The following is a 15,741-nucleotide window of genomic DNA, read 5'->3' as shown; positions in this document are numbered from 1 at the left end:
GACATGAGTGTTGTGGTGCGTAAGTGTCAGTAATTGTGTAGCCTGAGAATAAAAATCAAATCACCTGACCAGAATCTTCTTCAGTACATGTTTGAGTGCATGACCTCTGACCTTACAGTCCAGGACTACAGAAATGCAAATGTGCACCCTGACCCGACTCCATGACATAGACGTAATTATATGACCTCTGACCTGAAAGTGGAGGATGATGGTCCAAATGAGGCCGAGGGTCAGCTTGGGGTTGCCATCTGCGATGTCGATGTTCCTGATGTTCACCAGTTTGATCTGTAATGTACAAGAATTCCCTTTCAGATTCTTACAACCTAATATCAGTTGTACAAAACCATAGTTCAAATCTGGGAACAGGCATCCTGGTTGGAGCTGCATTTGTCTTTCGGAAGGGACCAGGAAGAGTAGGAACATATAATGGGGGTCCCATGAACAAAAAGGTGCCTCGAGCACGGCAAAAGGCACTGCAACAGCCTCATTACTCAGATGGGTACCTACTGTATGTACTTCAGATGAATCTGCAAATCTATCAATCTGACATGAAATGCACATAAAAATAATAAAGTGACTTTTCCAGTTTAGGAAGTCTGCAAAACATGACTGCTTTATGTATGTTTACAACATCTGCCCCCCCCCCCCCCAAAAAAAAAGAAAATTTCATAACTTCACCGCAGAACAAACTTAAGGCCACAATCTTATGGATGACATCCGCGCGCGCATTGATTATCGCCTGTTCTCAAAAAAAAAAAAAAATCACCTCCTCCAAGGCTACACGGAACTCCGGAACTTGCCGACTTAGATTGCCGCAAAAGGCTAGCACTGTGCCGGCTTATCGGAAAACTGGGGCGTATTTGTGGATTGGTATGCCATCGATGTTGGCTTGGGGGATTTTGCGTTTGCACAGTTGTACGAGAGGATCGCGGAGGCCAGCGAGTATCGCCCAGACAATTTCAAACACGACCTATCCAGAGTGGTTCTCACACGTTTCTTTTGCAATAATGAGAGACATGGGAGAGGAATTGAGAGGGATTTGTGAGCGTAAACCATGGAATGCTTAATATGGAGTTCAATGCCATGTATGTTGAAACTGCCCTTATGGGTGTATATGATATGAGTATTCTCATCACAGTCTTATATCATCCACAGTCCTTGGAGTCAAATACCTTCTAATAGTATACTTCTTTGGTCGTTCTTGTCAATATATCAAAAATTAATCGCTTGCGCTGAGTCTGCTATGATGAACAAGACAATCTACACGTACCTCCTACAAATAAACTGTGTTCTGTGGTTCAATTCGCAATACCAGCTTTGTACTAGTAGTCCTGTGGTTTAGCAGCATTTTTTTTTTTGCTGGACTTTTCTTTTTTTCGCCCGCGCGCATTAGTTTTGGGGTCTCCGGAGGATGTCATCCATAAAATCAAGTTGGTGTGGCCTAACATACATATACGTTACTCAGCCAAAATATGATTGTGGTGGGATAGATTGTTGTTTTTGCTAGCTTGTATTCTTGTGTTGATCTGTTGTTACTTACATGCTTGTACTTGAGGAAGTCCAGTGCTATCTGACAGTTCTGTAGTCGGTGGAAACGCATGTGGCCTTTTTCTCTGGGCTAGAGGAGAAGAAGAATGTAATAAAACAAATTAGAGCCATTCCATTGAAAATCTCCTCAGCAATCAGCAATCAGTTTAGAAACTGCCTTTCCCAACACCTATCATGTGTATAATGCACATGTTTATAGTACACAGTCTACCACCTACCAAAAGCTTTTCATTGCTGCATTTGAGCACAGAAACAGTTACAAGCTTCACTTTAGATCAGAAATCTGATCTCATGAGCAGCACATTTATCACAAATTGAAATTACCTTACACCTTGAAATTACATCAAATAATCCACAGGCGAAAAGCTACAAAATCTTATTACAGTCAGAACTTTTTACTAGCCTGGTATCCACACCTAGTATGACTGCTAACTGTGCTAAGTCTCTTTATTCCTCTCTGAAAATAGAGAGGATGAAAGAGACTAGGCAGCTATGACAGGACTGGATACCATGCTACATCTCACAGTTATAGAGACACAACAGCGCCCCCTACCAGAGTCTCTCCAGACAGCACCTCCAGGAGAGAGATCAGGTTGTGGCCATCCCTTAGGTCCATGTACAAGTCTTCCACATGCCTCCGCATCTATACAAACAAAGGTGCAAACAATCGGTCAATGCAGGTCTCTTAAAGTTCTTTTCCAAAACATGAAATCAAAACTACAAACTTCTCCACTGACAATTACACAACAACAAGTATTTATAAGAAATGTTTTTCTTCCAGAATAAAATTATATTCTAGTTCATAAAACAGCCTGGTGGCAGAATAACAAATAGGAAATAAAATCTAGTCTCTGAACAATAAACGTTATAATTGCAAAAGCTGATAATTGCAATACAATTTCCCAGATATCACAAACTGAAATTGCATGTAAACTACATTATAGAGGCATAAATATGGGGAAATGAAATAAGCATAGAAAAACGCAATAACACAAACATGCAAAGCTTATAATATTCTCGTCTTATTTCAACCACAACCAATGTCTTAGGCCATGCCAATGCTTTCCTTGGCTTCCAGGCATTTTAGACGCAAGTACCAGTAAATTCAATAAGGTTAAGAGAAAACAAAGCTTTGTATGCATTTTTGAGCATATAATCTTATAAGCCACTCACGATAACCAACATTTTTAACAAGACATGTAAAAGCCAAGTAAAACAATTTGACAATGTATATTGTAAGCAAAGAAAGTATGAAAGTAAAAAGTGCTCGACCGAAAGACGAGGCGAGGCCCGTGGCCAGGTTCGCCTGACGAACAAATCGCCGGAACGACAGGCGGCGCCACGCCTCTGATTGGTGGCAACATGGCAGGGGTAATGTTTTTTAAAGGGGTTAGACAGAGAAGAAAAGAACGTTACAGGAGAAAGGAACAGGAATAGATAGAAGAAAGTAAACAGAAGGCAGAAAAGATGTCTAAGTCAGTGTAGTCTCTTGTGTAAAGAAAATGCTTGTACCTTCTGTCAGAAAGTTGTTCTGTTAGAAATATTTTCAATAAAGGTTGGAAAATATTCTTGAAGTATAAAAAGTAATCAGCTTCTTCTGAACTTTTCTGGCTGTTAAAGATGATGTTTCATAAATCAAACTCCAACTTTTTTAAATACAGCAAACGGTAGGACTGTGCATGCAGTACTGTAATCTGTTATTGCTATTCCTGTAAGTTTGCAATTATCTACTTTCTTTTGTGGCCAATATCTAACAGTACACATTGCACCTTACAGTGAGTTACACAACAAAGACATCTTTCCAGAAAAGCAAAGAAAAAATATGGACAAAGACAAAATGAAAGTAAAAGACCCACAGAAAAAGAGACATGTAGGACCAGAGACAAGACCACTGCTTTCCTTATTTATTTATTTTATTTATTTATTTCTGCTTTCTTTATCCAGGGTGGACGCACTCAGTGCTAACCGCACTGCTTTTCAGGCGTGTCCTGTACATCTTCAGATGGTAAAGTGTTATCGAGATACAATTGGTTGTTTTATGTCTGGTACAGTGTAACAATTTACTGGAAAGCAGTGGTTGCCCCTGGTTACCAAGATTGAAGAAGGTGATGTGGAAGACAAAGAAGGTGGTTAATGAGGAATAACATACCTCTCTTCTCCAATGCTGCACCAGAGGGAGAAACAGAGAAGGGAGTCAATCAGGTTAATCAGATTGGAATCATTGTTAATCATGACAGGGAATTATCAATCATTAAGAAAATTGTTATAAAAGTTTGAAGGACAGGATTGAAGTGGTTTTAAAGAGGAATAGCATCACTAATATCGGTGACAATTAAAGATAGAAAGTCAGAGTGTTAGGTTTTATCACACAGCATTCCAATTCCTGTCACAGCACTTGCAATTTTTCTTAACCGAAGAGAAAGATATTATTGTCTCTAAACCCCTGCAACATTTAGGCGTTTGTGATTATCTTAACCTTTTCTCCCAATGATAATGTTAATAATTAGTACATCAACTGATCAACATACTTTTACCTCAACATGTGAAAGGATCAGCTGTATTAAAACATGTATCCTTTTACAACTGAACCTAAACCAAACGGAGAGTGCGCCACTGCAACAGCTACATACAACAGATTAAGGTTGTATTTTGCACATCACCCATTGGTTTGCAATTGGGCAAGACAATTTCAACTATATCACATGTAATGAAGCAAAAACCACCCTGCAACATTAGATTTAGAAGCCACTGACCCCAGCTCAGGTCAACCTAACATAAATCTCAATACCAGTTTATTTCTGGATGTATTTTCATCAGAATAATCAATATTGTCTCAAAATATTGCCTTGTGGTCAGCAGAAGTACAACTATGAATGCCTCAATCACAGGGCCTGGATAAGGAAAATTTGTACACAAAAGGGCAACTCTAAAATCAGATAAGCAGAGAATGTTGAAAGGAGAGAGTACATAAATCTAAATCATGTGTGTTTTCATGATTCATGACTATTGGCTGGTGGTTATAAAAAATATAAGTGTTGGTCATATGTCTGAGGGACATCTGGGGACTTCATGCATTCAAACCTTGTAGTGGCCCCAAATGTTTTAGTGTTACTAACTATATACCGGTATAGGTTCCTGCAAAGTATTACCGTCAGATATCTGACCATACCAATGCATGATTGCATCTGTAGTATGCAAGAAAGCCAAGTTGACCCTTCATGGGAAAATGTTGGTGCATACCCTTTGAGGTGACGCCCATGTTAAGTACACACCCACACTTAGGTTCCGCCAGGTACGTTATACATTGCAAATATTGACTTTGGTTCCACCTAAAGGCTAACCTTAACATGACCTTGCTTATGTAACAAGCTAATAAGCTGAACTGCTTTCCTGTTGCCTTGATACATATGTATCTTAGGCCACACCAATTTATTTTCTTGGTTAACGGGAAAAAAAAAAATCTAAAAAAAAATGCTAGATTGGAAAAACAACATAAAAACAGAATCTCAGAGGAATGTTTTACTTAATTGGTGCACACAGTATCAGGGAGTGAACAGGGTCAGGTGCAAGTTTTCACCCCAGCCTTCTGTTTTCATGATTTTTTTTGTTGCTAAAATCAAAAATAAAAATCCGTTAACCAAGAAATCAAATAGGTGTGGCCTTAGGAGGCACTGTAGCCATATCTAGCCAAGCATGTGACATTTTTTTCACAAGAAACCGATCTTCCAGACAATTCATTTTTGATATACTTATGATGTTATTAGCATTTCTGTTGTCTTGGATCTATTTTTCACAAAGACAACCAATTTTCTTAAGTACACAACATTGACACTAACAAAAGTTTTGATGTTGTACATGTACATTTGTATGTCAATATACCTGTAATTATAGTCTATGTTGTGGCTGGCATCTGGCATCTGCATACAGGATGACTGTTCCACATCCCATTTACATTACACGGTCATCAAATCATAACCAAAACGTCCAAGTTACAAATAATCCTGGGAGCCGAATGTATCATTTCTAGCCCCTCTTCTCCCATCAGCTTCATATAGTTCATAACTTAGCTTGTCTACGCTACACTATAACTCTAAAAAGATTGATTATACAGAAATATGGCCTCAGGAAAAACATTCTAAACTACAATTCGGGGGCACCCAAGGTCAAGTGAGCATTTTCAGAAGTAGATGATTTATAATGCCCACAGGGGACAATTACAGTGTATCATACTGTAATTTTAAGTACCTGTGAAGTAAACCTAGCCAACACATGCCAAAAAAATAAAAACAGCTAAAATTTGAATCAGCAATAAAATGCTACCGCATGTACTACCACAGACAAGTTATACAACAGATGTTCTTCTACCTCTATTACTTCACAACATCTGGTATGAAATCTCCACTATTTTTTCCCTGAAGCATTTCATGACGGGCTCCTAATGGTCCTTGTGATATAGATGATGCATGTTTCCTGCCACCCAATAGAAAGGAATGCAGGTCAAGACCTTTAGGAGTCAACACCTTAAAAATCAATATTGACCCTCCTTAAAGCTAAATGTCACCAAGATAGTTTCATCAGATTGGAAGGTGAAAACAGGTAATGGCCTCTAGTAAGAAAAATATGCATCGGTAAAATGAAGTGTATGACTAAAATTAAGTACTTATTAGAGTAACAATTAATGCTAGATGATTAAGTAAGCTTATGACATAGCTTCCCTTTGTAAACAATGCTACAATATCTGTAGCAAGCTTGAACAGAAATTCGCAATTTGTGCATTGTAAGTCCTAATACACGAATAGTTTAAAACAGGCAAGTGCATCTGTCTGTCTCACAATAGTTGGGCTTGTTCTAGTACTGTATCATGTACCAATGGTCTAACATTTCAAAGGATAAAGATAAACTGTTTATGGACAGTTTAGATTTATCTTACCCATTTGTTGAAGAGACAAGGCAGCAGATAGTAAGAGTGATGCACCAGTTTGTATTTCCGTCGTAGCCCAACAGGTGTCCACATGATCCTTTACATGTACATCTTCACTTTCTCCTGTCCAACAACTTTCATTTCCCCTGAAGGAACCTTTTCTTAAAGGCCCATGAAGGTTTGAACAGCTCGCATTTTCCACACTTTTTCAGTTGAGCAGCACTTCTTCCAGTACATGTAGATAGTCACTTACATGTACGTGTATTCTATAATCCATACGCAAAACTGTCATGGTGTTCTAGTCTGGTAGAAACAATGCCCAAGCAATCACAACGAGAAAAAATTGTCTCCAATCCGGCACCAGAAAATATTGTAGATCCACCAGTCACTCTGTAATCCTCAGGTAACAATGATATCCACAGATGTGCTAGTTGGAGGGACCAACACATGCATGGCCCCACAGTCCAGCCCTACCCAGTACAACTGGCTCCCACATTCATGATCAATGTTTGCTTCCTGTCAGTACCAGTCTGTCAATGTATTACAATGGTGACATATGGCAGTGAAGGGAGGACTGGGAGGGCAGTCTACAGAGGAAATGTGAATCAGGCATTGAACCTAGACGTCCAGACAAACAGGATCTAACAAATCTGGCCCACTCAGATCCCTAAACAGATGATAGGCGATCAATTAACAGCTCCCTCCACTTGCGATCAGCTGCGTAACATACATCTTGTACCTGTTTACGCCATTCCGTAGGCACCCAAGGTACAAGTACACATCTCTGGACATAACAAGAGCTCCATCATTAGCTTCAGTTATATCAACAGGCATCTGTCAATCATTTACTCGGAATCAACAGTCATCAAAACATGGCAACACCTCCGAGAGAAGATTCTGCATGACAAGTTGAGAAGGCTGTGTGCACGAACGTTCATAACATACGTAGCACTGCACTGGTAATGACGCAATGAACTTCACATCGCCATGATCCAAAATGGGGTGGGGGCCAACAGGTAATCATTGTCAACAGCACTGCTACAGATGTTACAGTTACATCTTGTCTTCACGGTTGAACGTCTGAATCCAGTCACGTTGAGACATCAGTGTTGAAGACGTTGTCTTTCCTTGGATGAAAATGTTTTCTTTCACGCATTCACCTGAGGTGACCTCACCTGCTGTGGCCCCACCCTACCAATCCTCTCAAGGACAACCTCAACTGCAACATGATTCTGTCACCATGACGATGCTAATCATATGGATCTTCATCCAACGCACCACAGAAATTCACAAACATGTTACGTAATGGAAGACTACGCAGTCACGTTGAAGAAGGCATACCCATGCAGAGAGGCAGTTGTTTTCCAAGTGGCGCATGTAGAGATATTATTTCCTGGCATCTAACCTATAAAGTGTAGGGAGCTACATTGCATAACAGTATTTACTGGGCTCCTGGGATGTTGGGCCAATACCTCGCTTTCAAATTTGTACCTTCAGCACTCAATAATTGAATAAACCCAATATATCCAGTTTACGATGTTTGGAAAAAGACCTTCTGGTAAAATCTGCGTCATTGCACTATTGTAACTTGAATATCTCATTTCAACTGAAACAGACATATTATTAATTATACTTGTTTTTCATATCAGTGAAATCATCTACACTACAGTACGTGTACAGTATCCTTCACGTATAGAATAAACCTGTTTTTAATCGCGCTGATGCAAATCCCAATTTAACACCCCTATGATTTCTCGGACTCATTCCAAGAAAACACTTTAGTTTTACATCACTGACAATAACCGGAGTTTGCACTGAAAAGCTTCCAGCCTGGACCATTACCCTGCCCGGTCACACATGGGAGGGTTTAATGAGAGGCGAGCTGAGAGATGGAAGATCAATTATGCCTGCTGAATGCTGATAGGGGAGATTTGTGTGAAAGCAATACAGGCTGCTTCAAGCTAATGTTGGGCATTACCGTGGACTCGTTCATATAAAAAGATAAAGCTAACCTCTCTTGTAAATAAAAACCATCCAGGGGGCTTTTTGGCTACTAAGAAATGAGATTTCCTTCAGCACAGCAGAGTGAGTCTTCTATCATATGCTCTCCATACTTCCCATAGCCAAGATACCATCAACATGACCCAAATTTTACAGGAGGGAAGCTCACGGGATGACTCAAGGCCCTCGGAGAATGCTAAACGATCTTACAATTTCTCACACTACACAAGAATAGAATAGAATCTATGTCTTTGATATGTGTCATCACAGTGAGTATTTGACAAGGGAAAGTACAACAGAATGTTCCCCCTTCACAGATGCATACTGGAGTCTTATAACTGCAGTATGTCATTCCTTCACAAGGGGTCTCTTCTTCCAGTATTACAGAACAATCTGTATTGACACAACAAATGACATTACAAATGCCAGTCCTCTGCACAATACAAGTTTAGCTCTTTGAATTCCAAAGCTGTTTTGTACATCAAATCATAACAGTTAACTGGCCAAAAATTGAAGCACAGTCAACTTAAATTACAGTTAGCAACATTAGAAAATCCCTGTTGCATACCATGAACAAAGATGCTTTAAAGTTTATTCATAAAATCCGACAGAAAGTTGACAGGAAACATAATAACTTACTTTTTTTAACCTATGCCAACCCATCCCTATTTACAGTAAGTCATCAGCCTGTTCTGACATAGAACCATGTTGACTTTACAAGTGTGCAGCAGCCCCACCTGTTTACCTACAAACATTACTGCAGGCATGCCAAGGTCTCCTCTGTTTGGCCAGTCAAACACAGACAGCCATAAAAGCTTTCAAAGTCTCCTTCCAACAGGTTAACCAACGTAATGATGATAGATTGTACAATATAATCAATATGATGGAAAAGCTGGGTTATGGTTCTCAACACTGGATTGAAACATCTCAGTTCAGCTGCTAGTACAGTTAAAACATGCCATAACATTTTGTAATGGACTTTAGGAGAGGAAGGTTTCCTGGCAACACAGTTATATATACACAGTTTACGGCTCTATCTATGATAAAAAGAAAGGTTCATATTACACTGAGGGCAAAAGGTCAGCTGTTGCAGTGTGGGAAAATAACAACAAGACAAGCGTGATACATGTATCAGCTGTATTTACAGGTGGCCAGACAAATTTTAAAAACTTGTTCTCGAAATGTTTCATCATCATCATCAGTCAGCTGCAAAGCAGTCTATCACATTTCTTCCAAGAACGACGGTCTGCAGCCATTGCAGCTATAGCATCAGGGCTCAGGTCAATATTGAATATGTTAAAAATGTTAATAACAAACTGCTTTCTTAGCAGAGAGAATTTTGACCAGCCCCTCCCCAACTCCATTAAAGCAAAAATAGTGCTGAATATGCATGTCACATGTACATCAACCCCACCCAGACCAATCTAGGGAATTATAGCCATAGTGTGTATAGATTTCCATTTTGCCAGGCATGTCCGCAATCTGCCCAACAATACAACCTACTCCTTCTGCATACAGATATGTCAGGCATTACCAATAACAAGTCTGTTCTCAGATATATGCACGTCAAGCGTAATTGTTGAAAATAAATGCTAGAAAACTACAACTGGCCAACACTTTGGAGAACAATACTCTTATAAAAGACTTATATCCTCTGCTATTTGAATGTCCTTTTTTCGTGAAATTCCAGTAACGTTACCTCACAGGACAAGGAGGTTTCAACAAAAACTTGATACCGATATGTCATGCCACTTTGAAGTACACCAGGGTGGAAAACCTACACACTAGTACTGGTTCTTGTGTTTGCTCTGAGGTGTAATGTAACAACACACGCCCACCCAGGTACATGCCTAAACACAACAGAGCTCAGTTTCACAACAAGGTTTCACCATCAAACCAGTCCGGTCCATTTCTGTAGGTAAAAAGGGGCCGTCATGGTCATTAGCAGAGAAAGACACCACACTTCTCTCTTTATAGAAGTGCAGAAAACCACGCTGTTGTGGTACAGGTGCTTGTCAAAAGACGTACAACCAATATATGCATGATAATATCATACTGAGGCCAATACTAGAGACTCTTTGTATATAATAAGCATTCTGTGACTGAGGTATGAAATAAATTTGTTTTGTGCTCACCAGGTTGAAAAGATTTCATGAAAGACAAGTGTCACTGATGTATTTGTTTTCTTCCTATCTGGGTATCTGTCTGACATGTAAATGACATGTTTTTGTTTTGCTGTCAATCAAAACCTATAATCTTAACAGGTGGCTCTGTAAGAAGAAACCATGTGACCTTTGACCTAGGGACAGAAAATACACAATATCATAATTTATAAATTCTTGATATGGTACCTCTTTATTCCTGTAGGAATAACATAATAATAATTCAGGTTAAACTTTAAAGTGTGAGGAATAACAGCTGACATAATGGCACATTTTTGCCAACTTCAACACAACTCATGTAAAAGGTTCAACATAATGGCAGTAATGCAAACATACTCATGGGAAGACTCTGGCTTTTGTCCAACACCCATTTTCAAAGCCTCTTACACATTTTCTACTTCAAACAGTCTAAAGTCTATCAGCATTTGTCGCCATAGCTCCTACTGAAGGCTTAGTCATCAGTTTCTCCTGGTTGCAAAAGATACATTGATCACCCCTCTTTACCGAATAGACCAATCCAAAATTAGACAACACTGATAGCTGGATAATAGATTCATGAATGATGCCATTTTTACCATGGGGGTGTTACAGAATAAACGGCAATATAGAAGGCAAGTGGACTTGTGTACATTGAACTTGACATAGTTTAACAGTGCGTCATCTTTGTTAAGGGCAGGTGCACTGTTCTTTTTAAGAGTCTACGGTGCACACTTCTTTCCGCAATGTCAAAAGCTCCATTCACAGCCATTGTCAACACAGACCACACACTGTTTAGTGCAAAATCAACATACTTCGTTCTAGTAGCAATTCTAGTGGCAAAAATTTGGACCCAAGACAGAATGTATGGAAAAGCTCACCCGTAGCTAATTAGGTTTACCAAACACACTGTCAAGTGAGTTGAACTAAAAAATCATAACATCTAAACTGCGCCAAGAACAGTGAAGCACTGTCTCTTCACAGACCACCATGACTTGGAATGAGGCTGCTTCATAAAATAAAACAAACTGCAAGCAAAATACGTTGTCATGGCAAAAGCATAGCATTCGCTGATGCCTAGCATTCTGTATGCAGCTGAATCTAGTGAAGTGGTGGGAAAGACAAACACAGCATCACATTAGTGATGTCATGATAATATGCATCAACATTTTTTGGCAGACATTTTTACTGACATCAGAAATGCAAATCATACCTGTAACCTGGTCTCTTTGCCAACATAATATAGTTTAGTATAAGTTTGTAGCTTTATTGCATTGTTACATTTCATAAAGTGGTGTATTTTTACTTAATAATATCATATTTTACTTAGCAATTACTGGTCTGTGCCCTGTTCATGATCAGTCCAGTGGCAGCCATCCTGAATTTTCTATTCATTCAAAGTGAAGGTCAGAATAGATCTAGAATGTGGCTTTATTTCTAGTGGGAGACACGGGTCCAAAATATGGAACCTCAATGTCTCTGTCAAATAATAAATCACTGGAACACTGACACAGGCAGCAATCTTGAAATAGTTGACATTGGCGCTATCCTGTATGCTGTGTGTCCTGATGACAAGTCACGTCAAGGACATGGCTTTTACCATCCTATTCCTGGAAGTTGAAAGGAACTATGTGGAAGGTGGACCAAACAACATTTTTAAATTTTCTTTTTCAAATCAAATCCATAAACTCCGTAGCTATTGGACAGCCAGAGCTGAGTAACACGACAGTATGTTTATGTCACAGAATTTGATCACGTTTTTCACTAGAAGTCAACTATTCCAAAGCACGTCTCTTCCTCTTTAGAACTTTTGTCTCCCTTTTCTGCTGACCTACATTTTACTTTACCTCTTTAAGTGGAGGTGAGAATCTAATACATCTAAGCCATTGTAATTAATCCCACCTGTGGCTTAACAGGTAGATCAGGTGACGGCTTGTTTATTCACTCATGTTCTTCAAGACAAGAAAAACACAAAACTAATCCAAATATTTTGTATCAAAGCCTTGAACATTAAGTGGTCAAAATACATTGTTAATCATTAGGGAAAATTTTCGAATCACAACCTTTTCCTATTAGTGTTAATTAGGTCTGAAAGAATGGAATACGTTGACTTGTTTGATACCAGTTCTCAGGTGCTAGTTTCTGGGTCACAATGGGAGCTGAAACCTGGTTTTGTGTGTCACCGTCCAAAAGATGATTTCTGACGAAGAATTTCAATAGATGGTCAATTTCAGGCACTGAGGATGACATACACTGTACAGAGAAATTTCTGATAAATAGTGCACATACACTAAATTGTCAAACTGGTCTCGCCCTGAATAGGTTAGGAAACTGGTCAGTTTTATCCTATTCAGATTTGGACTTTGACCCCTTTAACTGGTCCCAGTCTACTCTAATTCTATCCCAAAGGCTTTAAATAAAGAGCTCGATCATCAAATCACTTTGGCTCTGCTACCCAGATGGTTGACAAGTTTACTGTAAACTTGACCTGTCCCTGGTTTGTCCTCCAGTAGACATCTGACCTCAGCTCAGACCAAACAGGAAGGACCCATCCTGTCTATTTTGAGACAAGTCACCTTCAAATATCCTATTTCATCCACATTTGTATATCCTTTCTCTATCTGCCAATCACTTAGTAGACAACTGTTTCTAGCTTTACCAGTCTGTACTTTGCCTTTTCCCAACCCCTGACTATGCCCCCCTCCCCATCTCTCAGTCCTACCCCCTTCCCCATACCCACATTCTCAGCTGTCTATCACATCTGTCATCTGCTCCTGATCAAGCTAACAGCAGGCTCTTACAAATAATCATTAACAAAATTACAGGTACTCCTCCCACTTGCAAAGCTTCATTGCTAAACCTTCAGATTTTAATTGTTTCTGACACAGTGGTTAATTTTTATGTTAAATAATGATACTCATTCCTCTGCATAAAATCACATCTACAGCAATGGGTATATATTTCATGTATGTAAGTGGAAAATAAGGCATGTTTCAGATAAGCAAAATCTGCAGATAGAGGCATTGCAAATAGAGGCATTGCAAAAAGACTTCCTGCTGTGGTATTACTGTGTATATCTAGGAAGTGGTGGGTGTGTAGGATATTCACACTGTCAGGATTCTCTGAACCTGACAGCCAAGGTTTCCTCAGCCCGTTGTGCAAACATCCTGTACTGTTCTCAACATACGGACTGGTGAATCTGTGACAAACATACCTGTCTGTATGGTAATGTACAGTTATATAATAACATCTACTAACCAATGCTATATGATGTAAATAATGAGAATACAGTAGAATCCGCTTAACTGCACCACCTATTTGTCAGCATTTTTGGTGCAATTATCCGGCTGGTGCAATTATGCGAAATGCCCAGCTGGACCGCACCACCATGGGCGAGGGCGTGTTTTGTTAGTCAGAAAAACTAGCGCAAAGGAAACAGACGAAATTATTCAGTTATAAACTTTGTTTATTGACCCTTTGCTGAAAATAAACAAATGACTACGAACCTGTTTTCATTTTGAATTCTTTCATTTTTCCATGCGATCTACCGCATTACAACGCACGTAGTGTTACAGGGAAGGCATTATGAAACATCGTCATGCCGATCATTGGATAACAGTTTCTGTGTTACACTACGTAGAGTGCAGTTGTCGATTTACGTAAATCATGTATCGCCATGAAACCATGAATTGAAACTAAAACTTGGTTACTGATTACGGGTGACCCGCCCCATACGATTCCTAGCAACGTAACTGTCAATGGAGACCGGCTTCTTTTGCTACTCAAAACAGTTTTGAACATATTGGCGGTATTGCGCCTTGACACCGGCAGGTATCGGCTCATTTGTACCGCGTTTGCCGATTTGAGCGCACCTTTTCAGTTAACTTGTCAAGGATTTTTGAAAAAAATTGGTGCAGTTATCCGGCATTGGTGACCATGCGTGGTGCAGATATGCGGAGTCACTAACAATGCAGTGAATGGGAACCGGTTTGGGATTTTGGGATTCGGTGCAATTAAATGGAAGGTGCGTTTATCCGAGGTGCAATTAAGTGGCTTCGTCTGTAGTTATATAAGGTCATGAATAAAGTAAATATGTGCCTTGTACTGGTGTGTTTTGCCAAAGGGTGATTATATCGGCTATACAGATACAGATACTTAAACCATGATTCTACATGAAAATAGAATAATATATAGCATCATTATAGGGTGGAGTCATCTCTGTGTATGCAGTTGATGCACAAATGTCAAGGCACCATTTAATAATCTACACAAACCTATTTAGATAGCATCGAATATCTCCGTACAGAGCCTTGTATTTTTCCTACTTACATGGTATGATATGATTAGGATACAAGACAGTTTGTTTGTTTGCTTGCTTGGTTTATGAAAATGGTATGGTCTTATCACAATCCGCATCAACGATCTGACACCTAGTCAACAGAATATCGCCAATTAGACCTGCAGTATGAACCTATCCGTTTGCTGACAACCCCCCATCACATGCTGACAACCCCCCATCACAGGCTCGTTAGGACCCTGCACTAATTGGTATTCAGTAAATGGGCAGCCATATATAGCCATAAACACAAAGAGGGTCGGCCATGGAGGGTTTTATCATCCAAATATTCATAGCCTATCGGGATTCCATCAAAGCTCCCAGTGTAATTGATTTCAGGTATCGCAGAGATATCGGAAGAATGGGAGGAATACATCCAAAATGCAATCAGTCTGCTGCTAGTGATACAAATTTTGAAATGATAAAAGGGAGATTCGTGATGAAAATGCTATGCCGGTTTCTATTGAATTGTCTGACAAAGGAAATAGCAATTTGATAAAGACATGACTATTTCTACTAGTACTGCTTAACAACTTTGACCTTTTTCCCTATGGACTAACAGACAAGGCTACAAAAGGCAAAATTTAATTTACATTTCTCTTTTTTGATAGACTTCCATATAATTCAGATGAATGAATTGATATTGAAATGTATGATAAGTAAAATGTAGTACGTTTTGTCTATTTTAGTAATTTGTACAGATATTCAAAACCCAATCTGGGACAACTGTTACCGTTATTTTTCATACAAAACAACTATATCAAATGTTTCAAAACAATGTAACATCAATGCAATAT

At 39.3% G+C, this 15,741-nt stretch overlaps 1 protein-coding gene and 1 long non-coding RNA gene across 28 annotated transcripts in view; one reads left to right on the top strand and one right to left on the bottom strand.

Annotated features, from left to right (window-relative positions):
• The window catches only part of LOC136426675 (uncharacterized), a 46,922-nt gene that overhangs the window by 2,873 nt on the left and 28,308 nt on the right, over positions 1–15,741 (top strand). The window lies entirely within an intron of this gene.
• LOC136426633 (microtubule-actin cross-linking factor 1-like) overlaps positions 1–15,741 on the bottom strand; it is a 172,450-nt gene that overhangs the window by 129,402 nt on the left and 27,307 nt on the right. For 22 of the 27 annotated variants that reach the window (XM_066415311.1, XM_066415328.1, XM_066415316.1 and 19 more), the window contains 4 exons: positions 3,698–3,712; positions 2,102–2,191; positions 1,541–1,618; positions 193–285 (listed from right to left, as the gene is read on the bottom strand). In XM_066415311.1, the coding sequence (XP_066271408.1) occupies positions 193–285; positions 1,541–1,618; positions 2,102–2,191; positions 3,698–3,712 (276 nt within the window). Of the gene's footprint in view, positions 1–192; positions 286–1,540; positions 1,619–2,101; positions 2,192–3,697; positions 3,713–6,478; positions 6,698–15,741 lie in introns of those variants that run through there. The other 5 variants (XM_066415314.1, XM_066415322.1, XM_066415329.1 and 2 more) reach the window with 3 other exon arrangements.

The sequence above is a fragment of the Branchiostoma lanceolatum genome, chromosome 2, assembly GCF_035083965.1.
Source record: "Branchiostoma lanceolatum isolate klBraLanc5 chromosome 2, klBraLanc5.hap2, whole genome shotgun sequence".
Classification (NCBI taxonomy): Eukaryota; Metazoa; Chordata; class Leptocardii; order Amphioxiformes; family Branchiostomatidae; genus Branchiostoma; species Branchiostoma lanceolatum.
This window is presented reverse-complemented; position numbering and strand designations above follow the sequence as displayed.